Below are 21,695 nucleotides of genomic sequence, written 5' to 3' on the forward strand. Positions count from 1 at the left end.
GGTGTCAAAAAATGATGGGCCCCGGGTGCCACATACCCTAGGTACGCCACTGCCCTGCCCTAGGCCCAAAACAGACTTAGACTTTTTTAAAATTATGTCCCTCTACGTGAATAGTGGTGTTCAGAACACTGTAACAGAAATGTTGTAGCTCATGGTAAGTAACCATAAAATGATTTGCTTACCAGATTTTATGGTAGGTTGCCAAATGGCAATAAGGCTTCCTTTATTTCAGGGATCTCAAAGTCCCTCCTTGAGGGCCGCAATCCAGTCGGGTTTTCAGGATTTTCCCAATGAATATGCATGAGATCTATGTGCATGCACTGCTTTCAATGCATATTCATTGGGGAAATCCTGAAAACCCGACTGGATTGTGGCCCTCAAGGAGGGACTTTGAGATCCCTGCTTTATTTTATTCTTCTGTAGCCAGGGTTCAAACCCACTGCTGCTGCTTGAGATCTTGGACAAGTCTTTTAACCCTCCATTACCTGAAGTAAAAACAGGCTTTAATACAGACAGGAAAATACCTACTATACCTGAATGCATAGGCAGCGGAACGCTTTTATGTTTGGGGGGGGGGGGCATGAACCTGCCCCCATAATAGTGCTAATTGTAATACCATTTTTTCCATTATTTTTTCATATATACATACAATATAATCTTACTAACAACTCATAAGGGTTAACCACAAAATCAAACTACACAAAGCACACTGTATGCTTCTCAACATTCATTCCTACCACATGCAGAACACAAATAATAACCCCCAGGGCCGCCATCAGGGCAGTACTACCAGTCCTGCATTCAGGGGCCCGGAGCTGACAGGGGGCCCGGGCTCCCCCAGGGTCCTAGGCCACAGTCTAGGGAGGGGGGCGGTCCGCCCCAGATGCACAGGAGAGAGCTGGACGGGGCACCTTCGGAGTTCAATACATCTCGAGCCGCGAGGCTCGTCTTCTGTTCCTACCTGCCCTGCCGCTCACATTTAGCCAATTGGAAGTGTTCCCCGATGTCAGCGCTGACGTCGGAGGGAGGGCTTAAGCAAAGCCTGCCCTCCAACGTCAGCGCTGACGTCGGAGAATACTTCCGGTCGGCTATTTGTGCGCGGCAGGACAGGCAGGAAACAGGAAACAAGCCTCTCGGCTCGAGCTCCGTTTTGCTGAGAAAGTTGCAAAGATGGGCTGGGAGGCAAACGCGGAACACAAAAGGGGGGAGGGAGTGCGTTTTGGACACAAGGCATGAACTTGGGAGAGAGGAAGGGAGGGAAAAAGATGCTGAGGTGGGGGATGGAATGGGTTTTTGGACACAGAAGGCATGGACTTGGGAGACAGGAAGGGAGGGAAAGAGATGCTGAGGTGGGGGAGGGAATGGGTTTTTGGACACAGAAGGCATGGACTTGGGAGAGAGGAAGGGAGGAAAAGAGATGCTGAGGTGGGGGAAGGAATGTGTTTTTGGACACAGAAGGCATGGACTTGGAAGAGAGGAAGGGAAGGAAAGAGATGATTGTGTACACGGAGAATAGAAGAAAGGAGAATTTTTGGTCATAGGGAGGGAGTGAGGTACAGATAGTGGCATATCAAGGTGGGGGAGGGGCGGTCCGCCCCGGGTTTACATCCCAAGAGGGTGCACAGCTGGCCACCCTCCAGTGTTCTCCCTAGGCCGGCAAACTGCGGCTCTTTAGCCACTTGAGTGCCACCGCCGCCATCGGGAACAGGCCGGCGCCAAGTTCTCCCTGCTTTTCCCTGTGGGGCCGACCAACTCTCGCCACTCGTGTCAATTCTGACATCTGAGAGTACGTTCTGGGCCAGCCAATCGCTGCCTGGCTGGCCTAGAACGTCCTCTCCGACGTTAGAATTGATGTCGGGTGGCGAGAGTTGGTCGGCCCCGCGGGGAAGAGAAGCAGGGCGAACTCGGTGCCGGCCTGTTCCCGATGGTGGCAGTGGCAGCCTATTCCCCAGTGGCGGTGGCAGCATTTTCCCAATGGTGGTGGCATAGAGGAGTGCAGGGAGAAAGAAAGAAAGGAGGGGACAGGAAGCCAGAAAGAAAGAAAGGGGGCAGGGTGAAACAAAGAAAAATGGGGCACGGAGAGAGAGAGAGAGAGAAAGACAGACATACAAAATGAAAGAGGGTGTGGAGAGAGAAAGAAAGAAAGAAGGGGGCAGGGTGAGAGAGAGAGAAAAACAGACATACAGAAAGAAAGGGGGTATGGAGAGAGAGAAAAAGAAAGAAGGGGCAGGGTGAAACAAAGAAAAAGTTTTGGGAGGGAATGAGGTCTGGAGGAGAGGAAGCATACAGGAGGCTGAAAGAAGGGAAGAAATATTGGATGCACAGTCAGAATAAAGTGCAACCAGAGACTGATGAAATTACCAAAGGTAGGAAAAATGATTTTATGTTCAATTTAGTGATCAAAATGTGTCTGCTTTGAGAATTTATATATGCTGTCTATATTTTGCACTATGGCCCCCTTTTACTAAACCGCAATAGTGTATAGTTGTTACTGAGGTGACATTGCATAAAGTCATCTGCCTTGATCTCTTTGAAAACCCACGAAATATAAATTATAATTAACGTTTTCTCTGCGTACAGCTTTGTGTTTTAAAAATTTTATTGTTGGTAGATCATTTTGACTTGGCCACAAAGGTAAGGGGGAGGGAGGGGAGCTGCTGAAAGACATCTAGTAATCCTTACAGGCTTGACTGTGCAGGGAATTATTTTTGTAAAATCACATTTTGTTATGTGACTGGCATTATTTAGACTTTAATTTCTATGAATGAATAGAATGATAATGATATAAATTACTTGCTTGTTTTTATGTGCATGCGCTGAAGGAAAGTGGAGAGAGAGTGGGCTGAGGACGCTGAAGGGAAATGGGGAAGAGAGAGTGGGGAGAAGACGCTGATTTATAAATTGACAATTGTACAGAATATTGTTTCTTTTTTATATTCATCCATAGCTGCATGTTAATGATGTGCTCATATGCACTTATTTATCATCATAACATATACATCATCATTAACATGCAGCTGTGGATGTGTAAGGACAGGCTGAGGAGGATGGATGGGAAGGAAGGAAGGTGCACATATCAACATATCGTACATTTTTAACATGCATGATGCAGCTATAGGCAAGCTGAGGAGGATGGGATCATACAGATGTGTATGTTCAGATATGCGCTCAGATGTGTAGTTTTTTCTGATATATTTATTAAGCTTACAGTATTTATAAAAACACATTTAATACTTGTTACAAAAAATATTGTGCAATTGTGATCTACTTCTGGCCTACAAAGGTCAAAAGAAATCCTTAACTGAGATTTTACAATCAAAAGTGAATTATAGCTACTAGCACTATTATTTACTAGTTATTTATTATGCAGATGTTTGTTAGTTTGTTATTAGTTCAGTATTAGACATATGTTAGTTTAGAATAGATAGGTATACATTAGTTTAGGTTAGGTTAGGGCCCTGCTGAAAGAGTCTACCTTGACGTGGTTGCAGGCTTACAAATCTTTTGGTCAAAGAGTGCGGTGACAGAGAAAAGTATGTGTGTATTCGGCCCATGGAAGAAGGGGGGGTCGGGGGGAAGGGGTGCGTGGGGGGCCCAATAGGATTGCTCAGTAAGGGGCCCAGAAATTTCTGATGGCGGCCCTGATAACCCCTATGCAAACACAGGACCACAAACTAAAAGTACTATTATATTAAAATGAAACCCTAAGATGCAAGACTCTGCATACAATGCAACACCACAGAAACAGTGACACATGCCCCCTAATGCTGTGCAAAATATGAAGACAGTAGATGTAAATTTGAAAAAACTGATACATAACAATCACCACTTTACAAATTAAGAACAAATATGAGAAATAAGAAAATACCATTTTATTGGACTAATCCATTTTTCAATTAGCTTTCAGAGGCCAAATCTTTCTTCAGGACAGTACAGTATGCTGCTGTTATGGTATCTTGTCCTGACATGAGGAAAGGGGTTTAGTCCCATAAAAATTGTCTTATTTCCATTTCCTATTTATAAATTTTTATCAATACAATTACAATACTACTTCATTTTACCTAAAGCAACCAAAAAAATTTCTACCTTTGTCGTTTCTGCTTTAATCATCTTCTCTTCGCTCTTTTCTTTCTATACAGTGTTTGACCTCTCTTCCATGCAACATCTGCCCTCTCTCTACCCCTTCCATCTACTGTCCACCCTCTCTCTGCCCCTTCCATCCACAGTCCACCCCCCTCTCTCTTCCATATGGCAACTTCCCTCTTTCTATGTTCCTTCAATAAACTGTATATCCTGTGCCCCTTCTCTCCTTTGTACGCGATTCATTTCAGCTTCACCCTCTCTCCATTTTTCTTTTTCCACCCCCTCCCCTATGCTGTGGCATCTCTCTCTTCTCCTTTCCTTCCTTCCTTCCTTCCCACTCCAACCAATGGTCTGGCATCTCTATCTCCTTCCCTTCCCTCCCCCCATACCCTGACATCTCTCTCCTTTCCTATCTCTCCCTCTCTCTCCATGCTCTGGCATTTCCTCTCCTTCCTTTTTCTCTGGTCTGCCATTTGTCTCCTTAGTTTCCCTTCCTCCCCCCATGCCCTGTCATCTCTCTTCTCTCCTTCCATCTCCCCTCCATTAGCTGGCATCTCTTCTCCTTCCTTTCTCTCCCTCTCTTCTTCCTTTCCCCTGGTCTGAAATCTCTCCCACCCCCTCCATAGTCTGGTATCTCCTTTCCTTCTTCCTTTCCCTCCCTTCCATGGACTTGGCATCTCGCGCTCCTCTCCTCTCCCTTCCCTGGTCTTCCTTCTTCCCAATTGGGTGCAGCAGCAGCTGCATTTCTCTCCCCCTCTCTTCTTTCTCCCTCTTTCTCCCCAATTGGATGCAGCAGCAGCATTTTTTCTCCTCCCCTTACCTGTCTCATACAGCCTTCGGCAGTGCAGCATTCACAACTTGCTGCTCCTGCTTGCTTCGAGCCTTCATCACTGCCGAGTCCCACCTGTTTCCGCAAAGGCAGGACCCGGCAGCGAGGAAGGCCTGAAGCAAGCAGGAGCAGCAAGTTGTAAGCTGCCCTATCTCCCGCCCTAGCCTGCAAGCAACTTCAACCATGCGCCGGGGCTGTAACTCTATGCTTGCCGGCTTCGCTTCTCCTCCCCCTCATGATGTAACTTCCAGTTTCAGAGGAAAAGAGTCAGGAAGTTGTCACTCATCCATATTTACCTTATGTCACCAGTAAAAGATGAACTAATTATCTACAGTACTTCTTGAGATAAGTATATGTTCCACTTGTGGAATGCTGGTGGATAGAACTTCATAAAATTTCAAGTGGAACATATATTCAAATTGTTATATCTCAGGATCTATTGCATCAATTTGGTTTAAACTTTGCAAATAGGAAGAAGCAGACATGCTGTCTCCAGAAATTAGGAAAAAAAATTGAACTGCTTTCTTTCAACTCTCTTTCTAAGGATCTCCAGTCTATTTGTCATTTTTTCTTTCCTATCTTCTTCACCTCTTCCACTACATCCAGTTCCAAAACTGTTCCTTTCAGCTTTTTCCATTTCCTTCTGCCTATCCGTTCAGATTTCTTTCATTCTTATTACCATCTTTCAATGTCCCTCTTTTTGCAATATCTACTTATAGCTTTCCAACTCCTTCATTTCTCAGGCTTGCATTAACTTTCCCCTCTGAGTATCTTCTCTGTCTCTCCAACTCTCTACCACTATCCTGTGAGAGTGTGCGTGTCTATGTCTCTCATCCCCACCCCACTCACTAACCCCCACTTAGTCTTGCTCCTTTATGTGTGTGTCTCTCCATACAACGTTGCCCTATCTTTCTCTCTTCCTCAGCATTGCTTCAGATTCACCCTAGCCTCCACACTCTACCTCTTCCAATTCCAGCCTAGTTCAACTCAGCTCATTCCAGCTCAGCATTGACTCTGGCTCTCCCTATCTCCCACAATACAACACAACACACCCCAGCCTAGACCACCCTAGTATTGCCTCATGCTCTTCCCATACCCTCTCCCCCTACCATACACCAGTATTGCCTCAGGCTCAACCCATAACCTAGTATTACCTCAGGGGCTTCCCCAGCACTGCATTAGGCATTTCTCTCTCTCTCTCTCTCTCTATTTTTTATACGTTGTCATCTTTCATTCAGTATCTTTTGTATCTTCCTGTTGCCAGATCTACAGCAGTTAAAAGCAAAGATGTGCAGGACCAGCTCTGTGCACATGCTACTGCTTCCACTGCTAATACCACCTCTACTCTCCTCTAATTCAACTTCCTCTTTCAGAGGAGGATAGCGGCGTGATCACCAGCAGAAGCAGCAGCACGTGTGCACAGATCTGGTCCTGTGCATCTTTGGTGATTTCAACTGCAGCTTCGGCAAGGTGGCACAGGGAGAGAAGGAAAGATGCTGAATGAGGGACAGCAAGGTAAGAGTGAGAAACAGGATACTACGTAGAGGATTGGTGTTGGAGAAGACAGAAAGGAAATACTTGGCAGGTGGCAGGAAGTGATGTCATTGCCTAAGAAGTACCAGCACTCTGTTCTACCCTGTTCCAGCACACATTAAGCCCTTTATATTCTATAAAATTTGCACATATAGGTCTAAAAAATCAGCACTCAATGCTATTCTATAATGGGTTGCATGCTATGGGATTTGAGCGCACATTGTTATAATACCAATTAGCAGCCAATTGTTGGCACTAATTGGCTCATTAGATTTTTTAATTGGGCACACCCAATTTTGGACACCATATGTAGAATCTGGAGGTCAGTGCATTAAAGAGCACACAGAAATTTATATTTGAACAAGTACAGACTGTGTTTTCGCATGGAGGGGTTCATTTTTGTGTCTATGTGAATGTCCTAGGCAGGGCAGGATTAATTCATCGAGGGCCCCTAGGCACACAAGTCCACTGGGCCCCCTGCCCCACACCACCCCCTTCCCCACCTCTGCCACGCCCTCATTTATTTACCCATTTTCTTATTTACTTCTTTATTTCCACTTTATTTCTTTTATTTTAAAATTCAGAACAAAGATTACCATACCAGTGCCAGTGTAGTTTTTCTTCTATGCTACCTCCAAACATCTTTGACTAAATCCCCCCTGGTTCTCAGTCATAAGCGCGTGGGACAAAGCCGCGCTGACATTAGAGAGCAGACAATTGAGAGCAAGACTCCAGCGCGCCGCCGTAAAAGTTAATTTTAAAGAGCTCCGACAGGGGGTGTGAGGGGGAACTCCCCAGTTTACTTAATAGTGTTTGCACTGCCGTTAGGGGGGGTTGGGGGTTGGAACCCCCATTACAGAGGAAACTTAACTTTTCCCCTATTTTTAGGGGAAAAGTTAAGTTTCTTGTATAATGTGGGGGAGTTGCACCCCCCCACATCCCCCCAAGGGCAGCGCGAACACTATTAAGTAAACTGGGGGGCTCCCCCCTCACAACCCCTTTCGGAGCTCTTTAAAATTAACTTTTACGGTGGTGCGCTGAAGTCTTGCGCTCAATTGTCTGCTCTCTAATGTCAGTGCGGCTTTATCCGGCGCACTTTTGCCCGTCACCATCCCCCCTTCCTTCCTAGAGGAAGAGATCTTCAGCTGGCAGGGCTTTGGGAAGCCCACCAATTTATATTTTGCATATGGGTAGGAGGCATGGGGCATGACAGAAAGAAAATTCAGTGCCCGCCATTTTATTGGACTAATGCATTTCTCAATTAGCTTTCTGAGGTTAATACTACGCGGTTTCCATATCACATACATAAAATATTGTTTCCCTCCAATTATCACATGTAACATAGACATGCCAAAATAACATCGTTAATCGTCCCTGTTATAATAGGGATAAGGCACAAATTCAATCAATTCAGAAGTACAAACAAGCTTTAAATCATACATTGATGTCAGAAAAGTTCTAAAAGGCAATTATCAATTGAAATATATCTTAGCATAAGAAGGCATCGGCAAATAATTGAGTTTTCAGCATTTTCTTAAACTTCATCCTCCCCACGCAAAACCGCAGGATACCAGGCAAGGCATTTTATAGTTGTACGCCAGCCACAGATATCACTGATGCTCCGATCCTAGCATGTATAGTCGACATTCTACCCTCCAAACTCAATTTCATCCCATTTACATCTCTAAGCTCTCTATTAATAAATGATTATCAACACAGCTACAATAATACTTTATCCTAAAGCAAAAATAGATAAATAAAACAAATGTAAATATTTTTCTACCTTTGTTGTCTGGTTTCTGCTTTCCTCATCTTCTCATCATTCTCTTACTTCCATCCAGTGTCCGCCCTCTACTTCTTCCATTTGTCATCTTCCCTCTTTCTATTTCCCTTCAATAAACTGTCTATCCTGTGCCCCTTCTCTCCTTTGTGCATGATTCTTCTCAGCTTCACCCCCTCTCCATTTTTCTGGTCTGGCATCTCTATCTCCTTTCCTTCCCTCCCCCATGCCCTAGCATCTCTCTCTTCACCTCTCCTTCTCTTCTCTCTCTACCTCTCCCTCCATGGTCTGGCATCTCTCTTCCCCCAGACCTCCTTCCCATCTGCTATTTCTTTTCTCACCTCCTTTCTTCTTTAGAAACATAGAAAACATAGAAACATAGAAAATGACGGCAGAAAAGGGCTATAGCCCACCAAGTCTGCCGATTCCAAGTGCTCGCCCCCCAGAGTTCACTCCCTTAGAGATCCCACGTGAGTATCCCATTTCCTCTTAAAATCCGTCACGCTGCTGGCCTCAATCACCTGCAGTGGGAGTCCATTCCACCGATCCACCACTCTCTCGGTGAAGAAGTACTTTCTGGAGTCGCTATGAAATTTTCCTCCCCTGATTTTCAGCGGATGCCCTCTGGTGGTTGAGGGTCCCATGAGACAGAAGATATCATCTTCCGACTCAATACGTCCCGTGATGTACTTATACGTTTCAATCATGTCCCCCCCGTTCTCTTCTTTCCTCAAGTGAGTATAGCCGCAGTTTTTTTAGTCTTTCTTCATACGTGAGATCCTTGAGCCCCAAGACCATCCTGGTCGCCATTCGCTGAACTGATTCGATCCTCAGTATGTCCTTATGGTAGTGTGGTCTCCAGAACTGAACACAGTACTCCAAGTGAGGCCTCACCATGGATCTGTACAACGGCATCATGACTTCAGGTCTCCTGCTGACAAAACCTCTACGGATACAACCCATCATTTGTCTTGCCCTGGAGGAAGCCTTCTCCACTTGATTGGCAGCTTTCATGTCCTCACTAATGATCACCCCTAGATCGCGTTCTGCCGTGGTCTTAACCAAGGTCTCACCATTCAGTACATAAGTTCTACGCGGGTTTCTCCTCCCAGGTGCATTAACTTGCATTTTTTAGCATTGAAGCCTAGCTGCCAAGTAGTTGACCATCTTTCCAGCAGCAGTAGATCGTGTGTCATATTATCAGGTAATAAGTTTTTGCCTACTATGTTGCAAAGTTTGGCGTCGTCAGCGAACAGTGCTACCCTTCCTTTAAGCCCTTGCGTCATATCCCTTATGAATAAATTGAATAGAATCGGGCCCAGGACTGAGCCCTGTGGCACCCCACTGATTACGTCCGACGGCTCAGATGGGGTACCGTTCACCACCACCCTCTGAAGTCTACCGTTCAGCCAATCCCCAACCCTTGCAGTTAGAGTGTCTCCTAATCCTATCGATTTCAACTTGCTCAAAAGCCTTCGGTGTGGGACGCTATCAAATGCTTTACTGAAGTCCAAATATACCACGTCCAGTGATTCTCCGGCATCCAGTTGTCTAGTAACCCAGTCAAAAAAGCTAATCAGGTTAGATTGGCAAGATCTACCCTGGGTGAACCCATGTTGGTGGGGGTCACGTAGGTTTTTCTCGTCTAGAATTGTGTCAAGGTTCCGTTTGATCAGTGTTTCCATGAGTTTACACACTATAGATGTGAGACTCACTGGTCTGTAGTTTGCTGTCTCTGTCCTGCAGCCCTTTTAGTTGAGTGGGATTACGTTGGCGGTTTTCCAGTCCAAGGGGACTCTTCCTGTGCGTAGGGAAAGATTGAAAAGCACAGATAATGGTTCTGCTAGGACTTCACTTAACTCCCTGAGCACCCTGGGGTGTAGGTTGTCCTGTCCCATGGCTTTGTTTACTTTGAGTCTTGATAGTTCATCGTAGACGCTACTGGGCGTAAACTCGAAATCTTGAAATGGGTCTTTCAGGTTATCTCCCGTCTGAAGCTGTGGACCAGCTCCCGGCGCTTCACAGGTGAAGACTGAACAGAAGTATTCGTTTAGTAGCTCTGCCTTGGCAGAATCTGATTCCGCAAAGTTACCGTCTGATTGCTTCAGCCATTCTATCCCATCTTTGTTTCTTTTCCTGTCACTAACATAGCTAAAGAAAGATTTATCCCCTTTCTTAATATTCCGTGCTAGCTCTTCCTCCATTCTGAGTTTGGCCTCTCTGACTTCTTTTTTGACAGCTTTAGATCTGTCTAGATAGTCCTCTTTCGCCCCCTGGTTTCCTAAATGTTTGTAGGTGATGAATGCTTCTTTTTTCTTTTTAACTAGGTCTGAAATTTCTTTAGTGAACCATTGGGGTCTTTTGTTTCTCCTGCGTTTACTTACTGTTTTTGTGTATCGGTTTGTTGCTTCATGTAGGATGGACTTCAGAAACGACCACATATCCTCTAAATTGTCAGATTTTGCTTGTTTATGTAGCTCCTGATGGACAAAATCTCCATGCGGTTGAAGTCTGTGCCTCTAAAGTTGAGAACCCTTGTTGCTGTGTTGGACTTAGAGAAACCTTTCTTGAGGTTGAGCCATACCATATTATGGTCACTGGAGGCCAGTGTATCACCTACTGAGACTTCTGAGACGCTATCTCCGTTGGTGAGTACTAGGTCTAGTATCGCCTGGTCTCTGGTGGGTTCTAATACCATTTGCTTGAGACGTGCACCCTTAATGGAGGTTAATATTCTTTTGCTGCTACCTGTAGTCGCGGAGAGTGTGTTCCAATCTGCATCGGGCATGTCGAAGTCTCCTAGCATTACTGTGTCCCCGCGTAGTGTGATGTTCTCTATGTCCTCGATTAATTTCATGTCTTTGTTTTCCTGATGCCTGGGAGGTCTGTATATCACACCAAGGTATAGGCATTTTTCATTCCCTCTGGCAAGGTTCACCCAGAGGGATTCCCCGGTGTATCTTACATCTGTGATTCTGGTAGTTTTGATGCTTTCCTTAGTGTACAGTGCTACACCTCCTCCCAATTTACCCTCCCTGTCGCAACGAAGTAGGTTGTAGCCTGGTATGACCATATCCCACCCATGCGAGTCCGTGAACCAGGTTTCGGATATCGCTATCACATCAAGATCGGCATTTGTTATTTCAGTCTCTAATTCTAGAATTTTATTGCCCAAGCTGTGTGCATTAACATACATAGCCCTCCATATCTTATGGGTTAGTGTGGCTCCTAAATTATTATTGATAACTCTCCCTGAATTATCGTGGATATCGTGTGGCTCCTAAATTATTATTGATAACTCTCCCTGAATTATCGTGGATATCAGTGGTACCTACCTTAGACTCAGTAGTGCGACTTGCCTAATCAGGGTGGTTTCTTAATGCTCTGGGATGTAAGTATGTACCCTCCCCCAACTTACCTAGTTTAAAGCCCTATGGAGTAGGCGGGCCAGTCGATGTCCAAATACGTTCTTAGCTCTTCTGGTTAGGTGGAGTCCGCCTGGTCCTTGTAGTCCCTGGAGTGTCTTGCCGTGGTCTAGGAATCCAAAGTTCATTTCTACGCACCATTCGCGTAGCCATTCGTTCGTCCGTTGGATGCGCTCTTCTCTAGCTCTGCCTTTGTTTCTTACTGGTAGAATTGATGAAAAGACTACCCGTGCTCCTATCTGCTTCAACTTCTTACCCAGTGCTCCAAAGTCTCTGGGAATGTTCTCTGTGGTACTCCTAGCAGTGTCGTTTGTGCCTACATGGATGAGAAACATGGGAAAATGATCATTAGGTTTTAGAAGTTTGTCCAGGCTGGTGGTGATATCCTGGATCCTTGCTCCAGGGAGACAGCAGACCTCTCTTGACTGTAGATTAGGCCTGCAAATTGGTCCCTCGGTGCCCCTTAGCATGGAATCTCCAATGACTACCACTCTACGTTCCTTCCTGGGGGGCTGGTCTGGAATCGAAGCTGTGAGTTGGGTATCCTCCTGAGCCCCCTCTGCTGTCTCCTCGGTGGTTCCTTCTTGCAAGATCTGAAATCTGTTTCTGAGAGTGAGTTGTGGTATTGATGTAGAACTACCCTGTTGGAGAGAAAAAGAAGAAGTGAGAATGAGGTGGGTTTTCTTCGCTTGCCCGTAGAGGAGGATACCAGTTGCCAGGGGCCGGCATCTCCAATCATCTCCTGTACTCCAATCGTTGTATTTAGGGCTGTAGGTTTGGGCGTGTCGAGGATGGACCTGTCGTGGGTTCTCTCTGCGATGTGTGACAGTTCCAGGATGGCATCGTCGATGAAGGCCTCGTCATCTGATGCTCCTCAGGCGCTTTACCTCCTCCCTGAGGCTCAGCAGTTCCTGCAAGATATCCTCGTCTAAGTCTCCTAGTCCCCGCTCCTCTGTCTGCGTGGAGACTGTAGTGTACCTTGGGAGGGGGGGGATGGTCTCGGTCTGCACTGAGACCTCTACCCTCTGATCCATGTCGCCCTCTTCCTTCTGTGTACAGACCTTGGCCATCCCCTGGGTCCCTCCAGATGCTGGAGTGTTGATCTTGATAGAAGCTTTGGTACTCCGTGTCTTCCCTGCCATTTCCAAGTATGAGAGGTTTATTTCTGTAAAGAGAAAGGTTGAGATGTCAGGGAGTAAGTAAGGAGAAAAAGAAGATAGAGTTTGAGAGTTTAGTGAGTTTGAGAGTTTAGAGAGTCTGAGAGGTTCGAGGGAAGATTAACTATCTGATTGAGAGTGTAAGAAAAGGGTATGGGTGTGAGAAGAAAAGGGAAGAGTGTGTTTGGTTGAGTATGAGAATTAAGAGTTTAGATTAGGCTGTGTGTAAGGCCCTTCTCAAGGCCCTTCGCAAAGGCGCTCTCGCTAAGGCGAGCGCCTTTGCCGCTCGCCTTCGCCGCGCGCCGAACGGCTGCGCGCCATTGGCTTGCCTCCTTTAAGGGAGGAGCCCGGTCGTGAGTTGCTGACGCGGTGGGGGTGGGCGGAGCTTCTCTCTCGCTGCTGCCCCGGTCACCCCTCAGCCGCCCCAAAGTGTTTCTGCGCTCCTCAGCGCTTTCTCTGCCTCCCCACGTGCTCCTCTCTCCTCTGGCTGAATCAGCTACCTTCTCCTCTCTGCCTGCAGCTGATCAGTGCTGCGCCCGTTGGCTTGCCTCCTTTAAGGGAGGAGCCCGGTCGCGAGTCGCTGACATGGTGGGGGTGGGCTGAGCTTCTCTCTCGCCGCTGCCCCGGTCGCCCCTCAGCCGCCCAGAAGTGTTTCTGCGCTCCTCAGCGCTTTCTCTGCCTCCCCACGTGCTCCTCTCTCCTCTGGCTGAATCAGACAGACAAAAAGTGGGAATGGATCTTTCACATTCAGCTTTCTTCAATTTTTCTGCCTCCTTCTCAAATCTGTTTACCTTTTCTTCTTCCTTTTCCTTCATGTGCAGTACATCTCCCTTCTTCCTTGCTCCCTCTCTTTCCTCCCCTTCTATATGCAGACTTACTCCCTTCCTCCCCTGTGCATTTCCCCTCTCCCTGTCCTCCTATCCATATGCCAAATTTCCCCCTTCTCCCCATTTCTCTCTCTCTCTTTACCCCACCTAGCATCCTCCCCATCTCTTTTCCACCCTCTCCCCCGACACCCAATTTTGGCTAGCCACTGGCTGACGTCCCTCTCCCTGGGCAGAAATTGCACAAAACTTGCAGTCTCGCCTTCAAATGAAGAGGATCTGGGCCCGGCAATGTGGCAGCGGCAACCCTTTCCTTGCAACTTGCAAGTGGTGCTGCTGGGGCTCCAAAGCTGCCCTCTGATGCGATCCGCCCAGGCAGAAACAGGAAGCTGAGTCAGAGGGGAAGCTATTGGATGAGCACAAGCACAGCTTGCAAGTTGCAGGAACGGTTTCAGAACTTGCCGCCGCTGTCGGGGGGGGGGGGGGGGCGATGCCGATTTTTCACAGAAGGGGGGCCCGACGCTGCCGATCTTTCTGGGGGGCCTGATGCTGCTGATCTTTCTGGGGGGGGCCCCAGCGCTGCTGATATTTCTAGGGGGATCCTGGCGCTGCCGATCTTTCCAGTGGGGCCCGGCGCTGCCAATCTTTCCCGGGGAGGGCCCAGTGCTGCCGAAAAGGAAAAAAAAAAAATCAATTGGGTCCTGTTTGTTTCTTCAGCGGGCTCCCCTGACAACTTCGGGCCCTAGGCACGTGCCTCTTGGGCCTATTCATTAATCTGGCCCTAGTCCTAGGAAATGTTCATAGAACCGATGGTCTCTGTGGTATGGTCTTCTATCAAGTCATGGGATCTAAAATCTATATTCTATTAGCATATCTACAAATTCACTTTAGAAGGTATTAGGATGCAAGACACAGGTATATTAAAATAGCTGAAGTGACCTGAATGCAGCTTTTTTAACTCCACTATGTTTTCCACTATCTCTTGTAGTAACTGGCTGTAAGATCTGGCTGAATAATGCAACTTTCAGAGGAAAGGGCAAGATGCTGTCAGTTCAGTCCCTTTCTGTCCTTTCACACTCCACATTCTCCTCTTCCCATCAGAGAGTGAACCTTTAGGAATTTGTAAGATCCCTCCCTCACAAACACATGTTGGTTAGAGCATGGCATGAGGTCAACCTACACCATTTTGATTTGTGGTCAGGTCTGCAGGAAGAAAAGCAGCTGGTCCAATTTCCTGCTGTTATTGAGTTTCCTGGGAGGGCTGAGGGTGACAGTGGAGGTAATCACAGCCCCAGAAATGGATTCTTGGAGGGAGGACATACCACAAGGCTTTTTTCTCTGGGAGAGGGGAGTCTTTATAAGCAGAGCTACTGCTTAGAAACCCTAGGCTAGCTGAACCTTCAGCCATACATACCTCCCTCCCCCCATAACAAATTTTCATACCCCAATCTATCAAACACACAAATGAGGACAGTTTCCAAAAGCCATTTCCTCAAGTTAATGGCTATTTAAGAATTGTCCACCCCTCCTGCAGGAAAATGAATACCTTGATGGTTCATTGATTTTCTGTGGGTGTCAGGATCTCTTGTGTTGCTTTGCCTGTAGTTGACCTTTGCTGTCTCCAGGGCAGGATTAACCAATAGGCCAAGTAGGCATGTGCCTAGGGCCCGAAATGGTCAGGGGGGCCCGACGAAGGAGGGCATCAACATTGTTTTTCCCAAACGGTGATGGACCCCTCCACCCCAATCGGCAACGCAGCCCCCCACCATCGACGGAAAGTAAGACAAGCAAGCAATACGGATAAGAAAGGCAATGGGAACTATAATTGTGCAAGCGGTGCTGCTTGCCCAAAGCTTCCCTCTGATGTAGCTTCCGGTTTCTGCCTGGACACATGGTGGGGGTGGGGCGGGGCAGGGGGGCCCAGTGTACTTGTGTGCCTAGGGGCCCTCGACAAATTAATCCTGCCCTGGCTGTCTCCCAAAAACTGTTGCCCTAGATTATTGATTAGGCTTATCTACGTGATGCAGGGTTCTGCGTTAGGAGTCACCACCCAGGAAAAGGATCTAGGTGTCATTGTTGAGGATACACTGAAACCCCCAGCTCGGTGTGCAGGGGCAGCTAAGAAAGCAAATTGAATGTTAAGAATTATCAAGAAAGGAATGGAAAACAAAGATGAGGATGCTATAATGGTTTTGTACTGCTCCATGGTGTATCTTGAATACTGTGTGCAATTGTGGTCTCCAAATCTGAAAATAGATATAGCAGAATTAAAAAAGGTACAGAGAAGGGCGACAAAAATGATAAAGGGGATGGAATGGCTTCCCTATGAGGAAAAGCTAAAGTGGCTAGGAGAAGAGACATCTCAGGGGTGATATGATAAAGGTCTATAAAATACTGAGTAGAGTGGAAGAAGTAGATGTGAATTGCTTGTTTACTCTTTCCAAAAATACCAGGACTAGGGGGCATGCAATGAAGCCACTAAGTAGTAGATTTAAAACAAACCACAGAAAATATTTCTTCACTCAATATGTAATTAAACTCTGGAATTTGTTGCCAGAATGTGGCGAAAGCAATTAGCTTAGCAGGGTTTTAAAAAGGTGTGGATAATTTCCTAAAGCAAAAATCCATATGTCATTGTTAGGATGAACTAGGGGAAATCCACTGCTTATTCCTAGGATAAGCAGCATAAAATCTGTTTTGCTTTGTGGGATCTTTCCAGATATTTGTGACCTATGTTGGCCACTGTTGGAAACAGGATGCTGGGCTTGGTGGACCTTCGGTCTGTCCCAGTATGGAACTATTTTGGGATTTTAAGTTAGATTTGAGTAGCAAATTTCACCAACAGTAAGGAGCAGATTTGTGGTTTTTCACCTCTTTAAACATATCATTAAACCATTCTTACAGAGAAAGATCTTACTATGATTATTCATGCTCTTCTTATGAATAGACTAGAATATTGTAATTGTCTCTGCATCAGACTCCATAAGAGATAGCTGAAATGGCAGCAATTAGTGCAAAATACAGCCACTAGGTTTTCAACTGAGAAAAAAATCCTATAATCACATTTCCCCACTTCTACAGTCACCTCATTGCTTACCTGTTGAACAAACAATTAGGTTTAAAACCTTCTGGTTTTATCAAGCTGACCATCTTAGGAAGCTGCAGTATCCTGCTATTACTGTATTTCTATATACTCTGCAGAGATTGATTCATCCCTCCCAGTAACTATTGTTATATTTACCAAATCTGGTCCATTTATAAAGTCCAAAGTTGTAAAACGCCTTTCTGTTGACTGTCCATTAGCAGAAAATTATAGAATGTTTAGGCAGAAAATTATAGGAAGCTTTAAAAATTAGTTAAAACCTGGCTTTTTAATAGGTAGTAGAAAGATTTTTTTGTTGTGCGGGGATGTCAATTTTTAAAAGGGTATAGGATATGAAGTTGGGAGGGGGAAGGGTCAAATTTTGTTATATGTGTTGATTTTACATTGTTATTCACCTCTGGCACCTTGATAAGGTATGCAATCAACTTTAAATAAATAAATAAAATCAGAGGTTATATTACAAGCAACATTCAGATGGTGTCAGTATAAGGTGGATAGTGCGGTGAAAAAGGCTGCTTTGGCTGAGCTCAATCTAGAGCATGGATCTCAAAGTCCCTCCTTGAGGGCCGCAATCCAGTCGGGTTTTCAGGATTTCCCTAATGACTATGCACTGAAAGCAGTGCATGCACATAGATCTCATGCATATTCATTGAGGAAATCCTGAAAACCCGACTGGATTGCGGCCCTCAAGGAGGGACTTTGAGACCCCTGACTCTAGAGCCTTTAACGCTACTTGTGATAACTGATTAGCAGAGATACCAAGTTGCCCCGCTCCAGGCCAGCGAGTTTTGGCCAGTCCTAGTTATGAATTTACATCCCAGAATAGGGTGGGATTGGTAGTGCCTAATTCTGCCCATTGAAATCAGTGCTGCAAATTCCATAATGCGCAGTGATAAGGAGGTCTTAAATCCAGGACTATACTAAAATCTGCAGCCTGAAACTGAGTAACTTGGCATCTCTGCATTGGATTGTGGGCAGAATGGTGATTCAGGAAGTATTTTCTAAAATCTCCTTGATAGTTTTTTGAGCATTTCATAGTAACAGCTTATGTTAATTACTTGGAACATGCCAAGGGGTAATAGACTAAGCTGGCAGAGTTCCCTTGTTGGTGCTGCTTTTTCTCATTTATTTCATGATCCACAAAGGTACAAGATAGAGAGGCTGAACCTCCCTAGAATCCACTGGCTGTCAATAACTGCTCCCTGTTGCTTTTTCTCTTCTATTTACATTTTCCCTTCTATTTTCAGGCACTGAAAGGCTCAAAAAAGCTGGTGCTTTCCGTACATTCAGTGGGGAGGATCCCAGGAGGCTATGTAACTAACCATATCTATACCTGGGTGGATCCACAGGGCCGCAGTGTGTCACCACCATCTGGCCTCCTTCAGCACCAGAACGGCTCACAGAGGACACAGGACAATGAGAAAAGAAGTAACCTGCAGCTGTTGCAAGAGGGTGATGAGAAAAAGGTAAGTGAGACAGCATTGATCAGATAGTCTTCATAGAAACTCAGGCAGCTGCAAGCTCCCTCTTCTTCTCCCACCCCTGATACCATAATATTAATACAGTGGTACTTTGGAATCCAAACTTAATCCGTTCCAGAACCCCATTCAAGTTCCAAAACATTTGAGTTCCAAGACAGTTTTTCCCATTGAAAATAATAGAGACTGGATTAATCCGTTCCTTGGTCCCACAAACTCAGATTTTCAAATAAATTTAACAGTAAACACACTGGATCGGGCATCCCAACCGGCATAGACAGCAAAATCGGGCCCTCCTGGCATAGACAGCAAGATCTGGCCCCCACTGGCATAGGTAGCAAGATTGGCATCGGCAAGTGGTGCTCAGCCCAAAGCTTCCCTCTGACGTGAACTGCCCAGGCAGAAACAGGAAGCTGTGTCAGAGGGAAAGCTTTGGGCTGAGTAACGCTTGTAGTTCCCGTACATTCGGATTCTAAAGCAGCATTCATATTCCGGGGCAAAATTTAATTAAAAAATAGTTTGGATTCCAAGTTGTTCGAGTTCTGGGGCATTCGGATTCCGAGGTACCACTGTAATCATTTCATATTTCAATTTTATTGTATTTGATATACTAATCTAATCTAATATTTGTATGTCGCACAAAACTAAACAGGCTCTAGGTGACTTGAAGAATGAAAAGGTTAGCTGGGGTATAGAGGGGAGGGGAGGAAGGATGGGGAAAAGGAGAATAGCCTAATCATATTTGCAGAGCAGGTGTCCATAGAGATCGTAGTTGTACTAAGCTAAGACAGGTGTCTATAGGAATCTTGTAGGAATTAATTGTCAAACAGTACAGTTTTCAGTTTCTTCCGGAATAGGACTTGGTTGGCTTCTGTTCTTATTGTCTCTGCAAGATCGTTCCAAATTTTGATTCCCAGGAGGGTGAACATGGAGTGGAAAATTCTTTTGTACTTTAGATTTTTTGTTGAGGGAAAATTCAGTTGAATCTTGTTAAGAAGTCTGCAGGAAGGGGACTGTGCATCTGTGAAGAGTTTGATAATGGGGGCTGCTGAGTCTCCGTAGATTATGCGATGCACGATACAGGATGATTTGAATTTTATTCGGAACGTGATAGGTAGCCAGTGGAGTTGTCTGAGGTAGGTTGAGATAGAGTCATATTTTTTCAGGCCGAAGATGATTCTTACTGCAGTGTTTTGGGTAAGCTGCATTTTGTGGGTTAGGGTGGCGTTAATTCCCAGGTAGGCGGAGTTACAGTAGTCCAGTTGAGACAGTGCCATCATCTGGACTATGAGGGCGAAGCGATGTTGATGGAAGTAAGGTCTGATGAGTTGTAGTTGTTTCATGGTGAAGAAGATTTTCTTTCGAAGATGAGATATTTTAGGTTCCATGGTTAAAGTGGAGTCCAAGATGCAGCCTAGAATTTGAGGTTTTGTCCATAGTGAGGGTGTTGCCAGATTGGAGAGTGATGCTTTTGGCGCTGTTTGATGGGTGCTGTGGAAGTAGAGAGCTTTGGTTTTTGAGGCATTTAGCTTTAGTTTTTGAGTTGTTGCCCAGGCTTGGATTTTTTTCTGTTACATGAGATTTTCTTAATGGCGTCGGCTTGTGTTTCTGCCGCCGGTATCAGTAGTAGGATGTCATCCGCGTATGACATTATGCTCTCATCTTCAAGCTGGATGTCCCCGAGTGAGCTCATGAACAGGTTAAATAGGATGGGAGAGAGTGGAGAACCCTATGGGACTCCGCAGAAGGCCCTCCAACTGTTGGAGTATACCCCATTTTTTTTGACGGTGTATTCTCTGTTCATGAGGGATTCAGTGAACCAGTTTAGAACAGTATCTGTTATCCCTGTCTCTGCAAGTTTTGTTAAGAGAAGCTGGTGCTTGACAGTCGAATGCTGCAGATATGTCAAATTGGAGAAGTATGGCCTGCCGGCCTGTACTTATCAGTTGTTTAGTCTTGGTTAACAGTGTTAGGACGAGGAGTTCTGTGCTGTGCTGTTGTCTGAATCCAAATTGTGTTTGATGTAGGCAAGAATGTTGTTTTAAGTACGTTGTTAGCTGCTTGCTTGTGTGAGTTTCAAGTAGCTTGGTAAGGATGGGGATGCTGGCAATGGGCCTGTAGTTTGAGGGAGTGAAGAGATCTGTGTTTGAAGATTTAGGTATTAGGGTTAGAGCTATTTTTCCCATTTCTTCCGGTAGGCGGCATTGGTTTAGTGACTTGTTCAGGAGTGTGGTGATCCAACTATTGATTTCTTAGGGCTGATGTTAGGAGATAAGAGGGGCAGTTGTCTAAGGGGCTGCAATGGGTAGATAGTTTGCATATTAATTTTGTGTCTGGGATTGAGAGGGTGTTGAAGAAGGACCAAGTTAGGTCAGCCAGACAGGTTTCTGTGGGTTGTTCGGATGCAGCTGTAGGGGGTGCTTGGGCTGGAAGGTTGTTAGCTTCTTCCAATTGTACAGTTTTGATCTTATTTAGGAAAAAATCTGCTAGTTTGTGGGCTGTAGGTGTGTTAAAGTGACCTGTAGTGTCTTGTTTAGGGGGAGTGGTGAGCTGTGTTACCGATTATGCTGGCATAGTAGCATTTCTTGGCTTCAGATATGTTGAGTTTATATTTATTATTTGCTGCTCTCTATAGTGCTCTGTGGTTTGGTTCTTTGCTCTTTTGCCATCTCCTTCCTAGTCACTTGCAAAGTTGTTTTTCAGTTCTTAGTGATTCTGTATACCAGAGGGAGGTCCGGCTTTGTTTTACTTAGTGGGGGTTCAGGGTATCGGCATGATTGGCATGGTTGTCCAGAGCTACCCAGGCAGTGATTATCTTCTGCCTGTTCCTTATATACATCATTCATTCTGCCCCAGGTAGCAATCATCTATCACCATTTCTTTGTTTGCCATACTATTTTTTCCAGGTATCAAGCTTGGAGTATCCATCTCCCTGAAGCTGCGCCCATCAGGCAGAGGTGGGTGGGTGGAAATAGGAAAGGGAGAGATATGTCACTCCCTATTCCCCCCACCCCAGGAGGGGCAACACAGCCTGCTTACTATTGCCTCCTGAGTACTCCAGTACAGGGGCTTTCACTTTCCATGTGCAACATGAGGATAGCTTTGTTGATACAGCCTCAAAAGGGCTAATATATATAGAGGAATATGGGGGATGAATCATGTGTATGGGCCAGCATATGTATTTTAGGGGGACTGTGGCTCAATGGGGACTGAAGAATGCAATCTCTTGTCCTCCACTCCCTTCCCCGTACCCCTCCACTATACCTGTGGGAATGAGACAAGGGGGGCAAGGCAGGGTAGAAGCATGGGCATCAGCAAGTGCTAAGTTTTTCTCTTTCATAAAGTTGACAAGCCTAGCGTCCTTTCACCCATCATTAGAACTCCATCCACTATCCTGACTCCAAGATCCCTAATAGGTCTTGCAGCTGGACCTAGTTTTAAATTAAAGCCTGTCCCCATCCCTCCCCCCCCCCCAATATGTTT

At 45.7% G+C, this 21,695-nt stretch overlaps 1 protein-coding gene across 1 annotated transcript in view; it reads left to right on the forward strand.

Moving 5' to 3' along the window:
• Positions 1-21,695, forward strand: part of LOC117368540 (whirlin-like) — a 412,097-nt gene that overhangs the window by 108,394 nt on the left and 282,008 nt on the right. Inside the window, exon 4 of the mRNA XM_033962276.1 lies at positions 17,982-18,200. Within this exon, the coding sequence (XP_033818167.1) occupies positions 17,982-18,200 (219 nt within the window). The remainder of the gene's footprint in view (positions 1-17,981; positions 18,201-21,695) is intronic.

This window comes from Geotrypetes seraphini, chromosome 10, assembly GCF_902459505.1.
Source record: "Geotrypetes seraphini chromosome 10, aGeoSer1.1, whole genome shotgun sequence".
In the NCBI taxonomy this organism is placed as follows: Eukaryota; Metazoa; Chordata; class Amphibia; order Gymnophiona; family Dermophiidae; genus Geotrypetes; species Geotrypetes seraphini.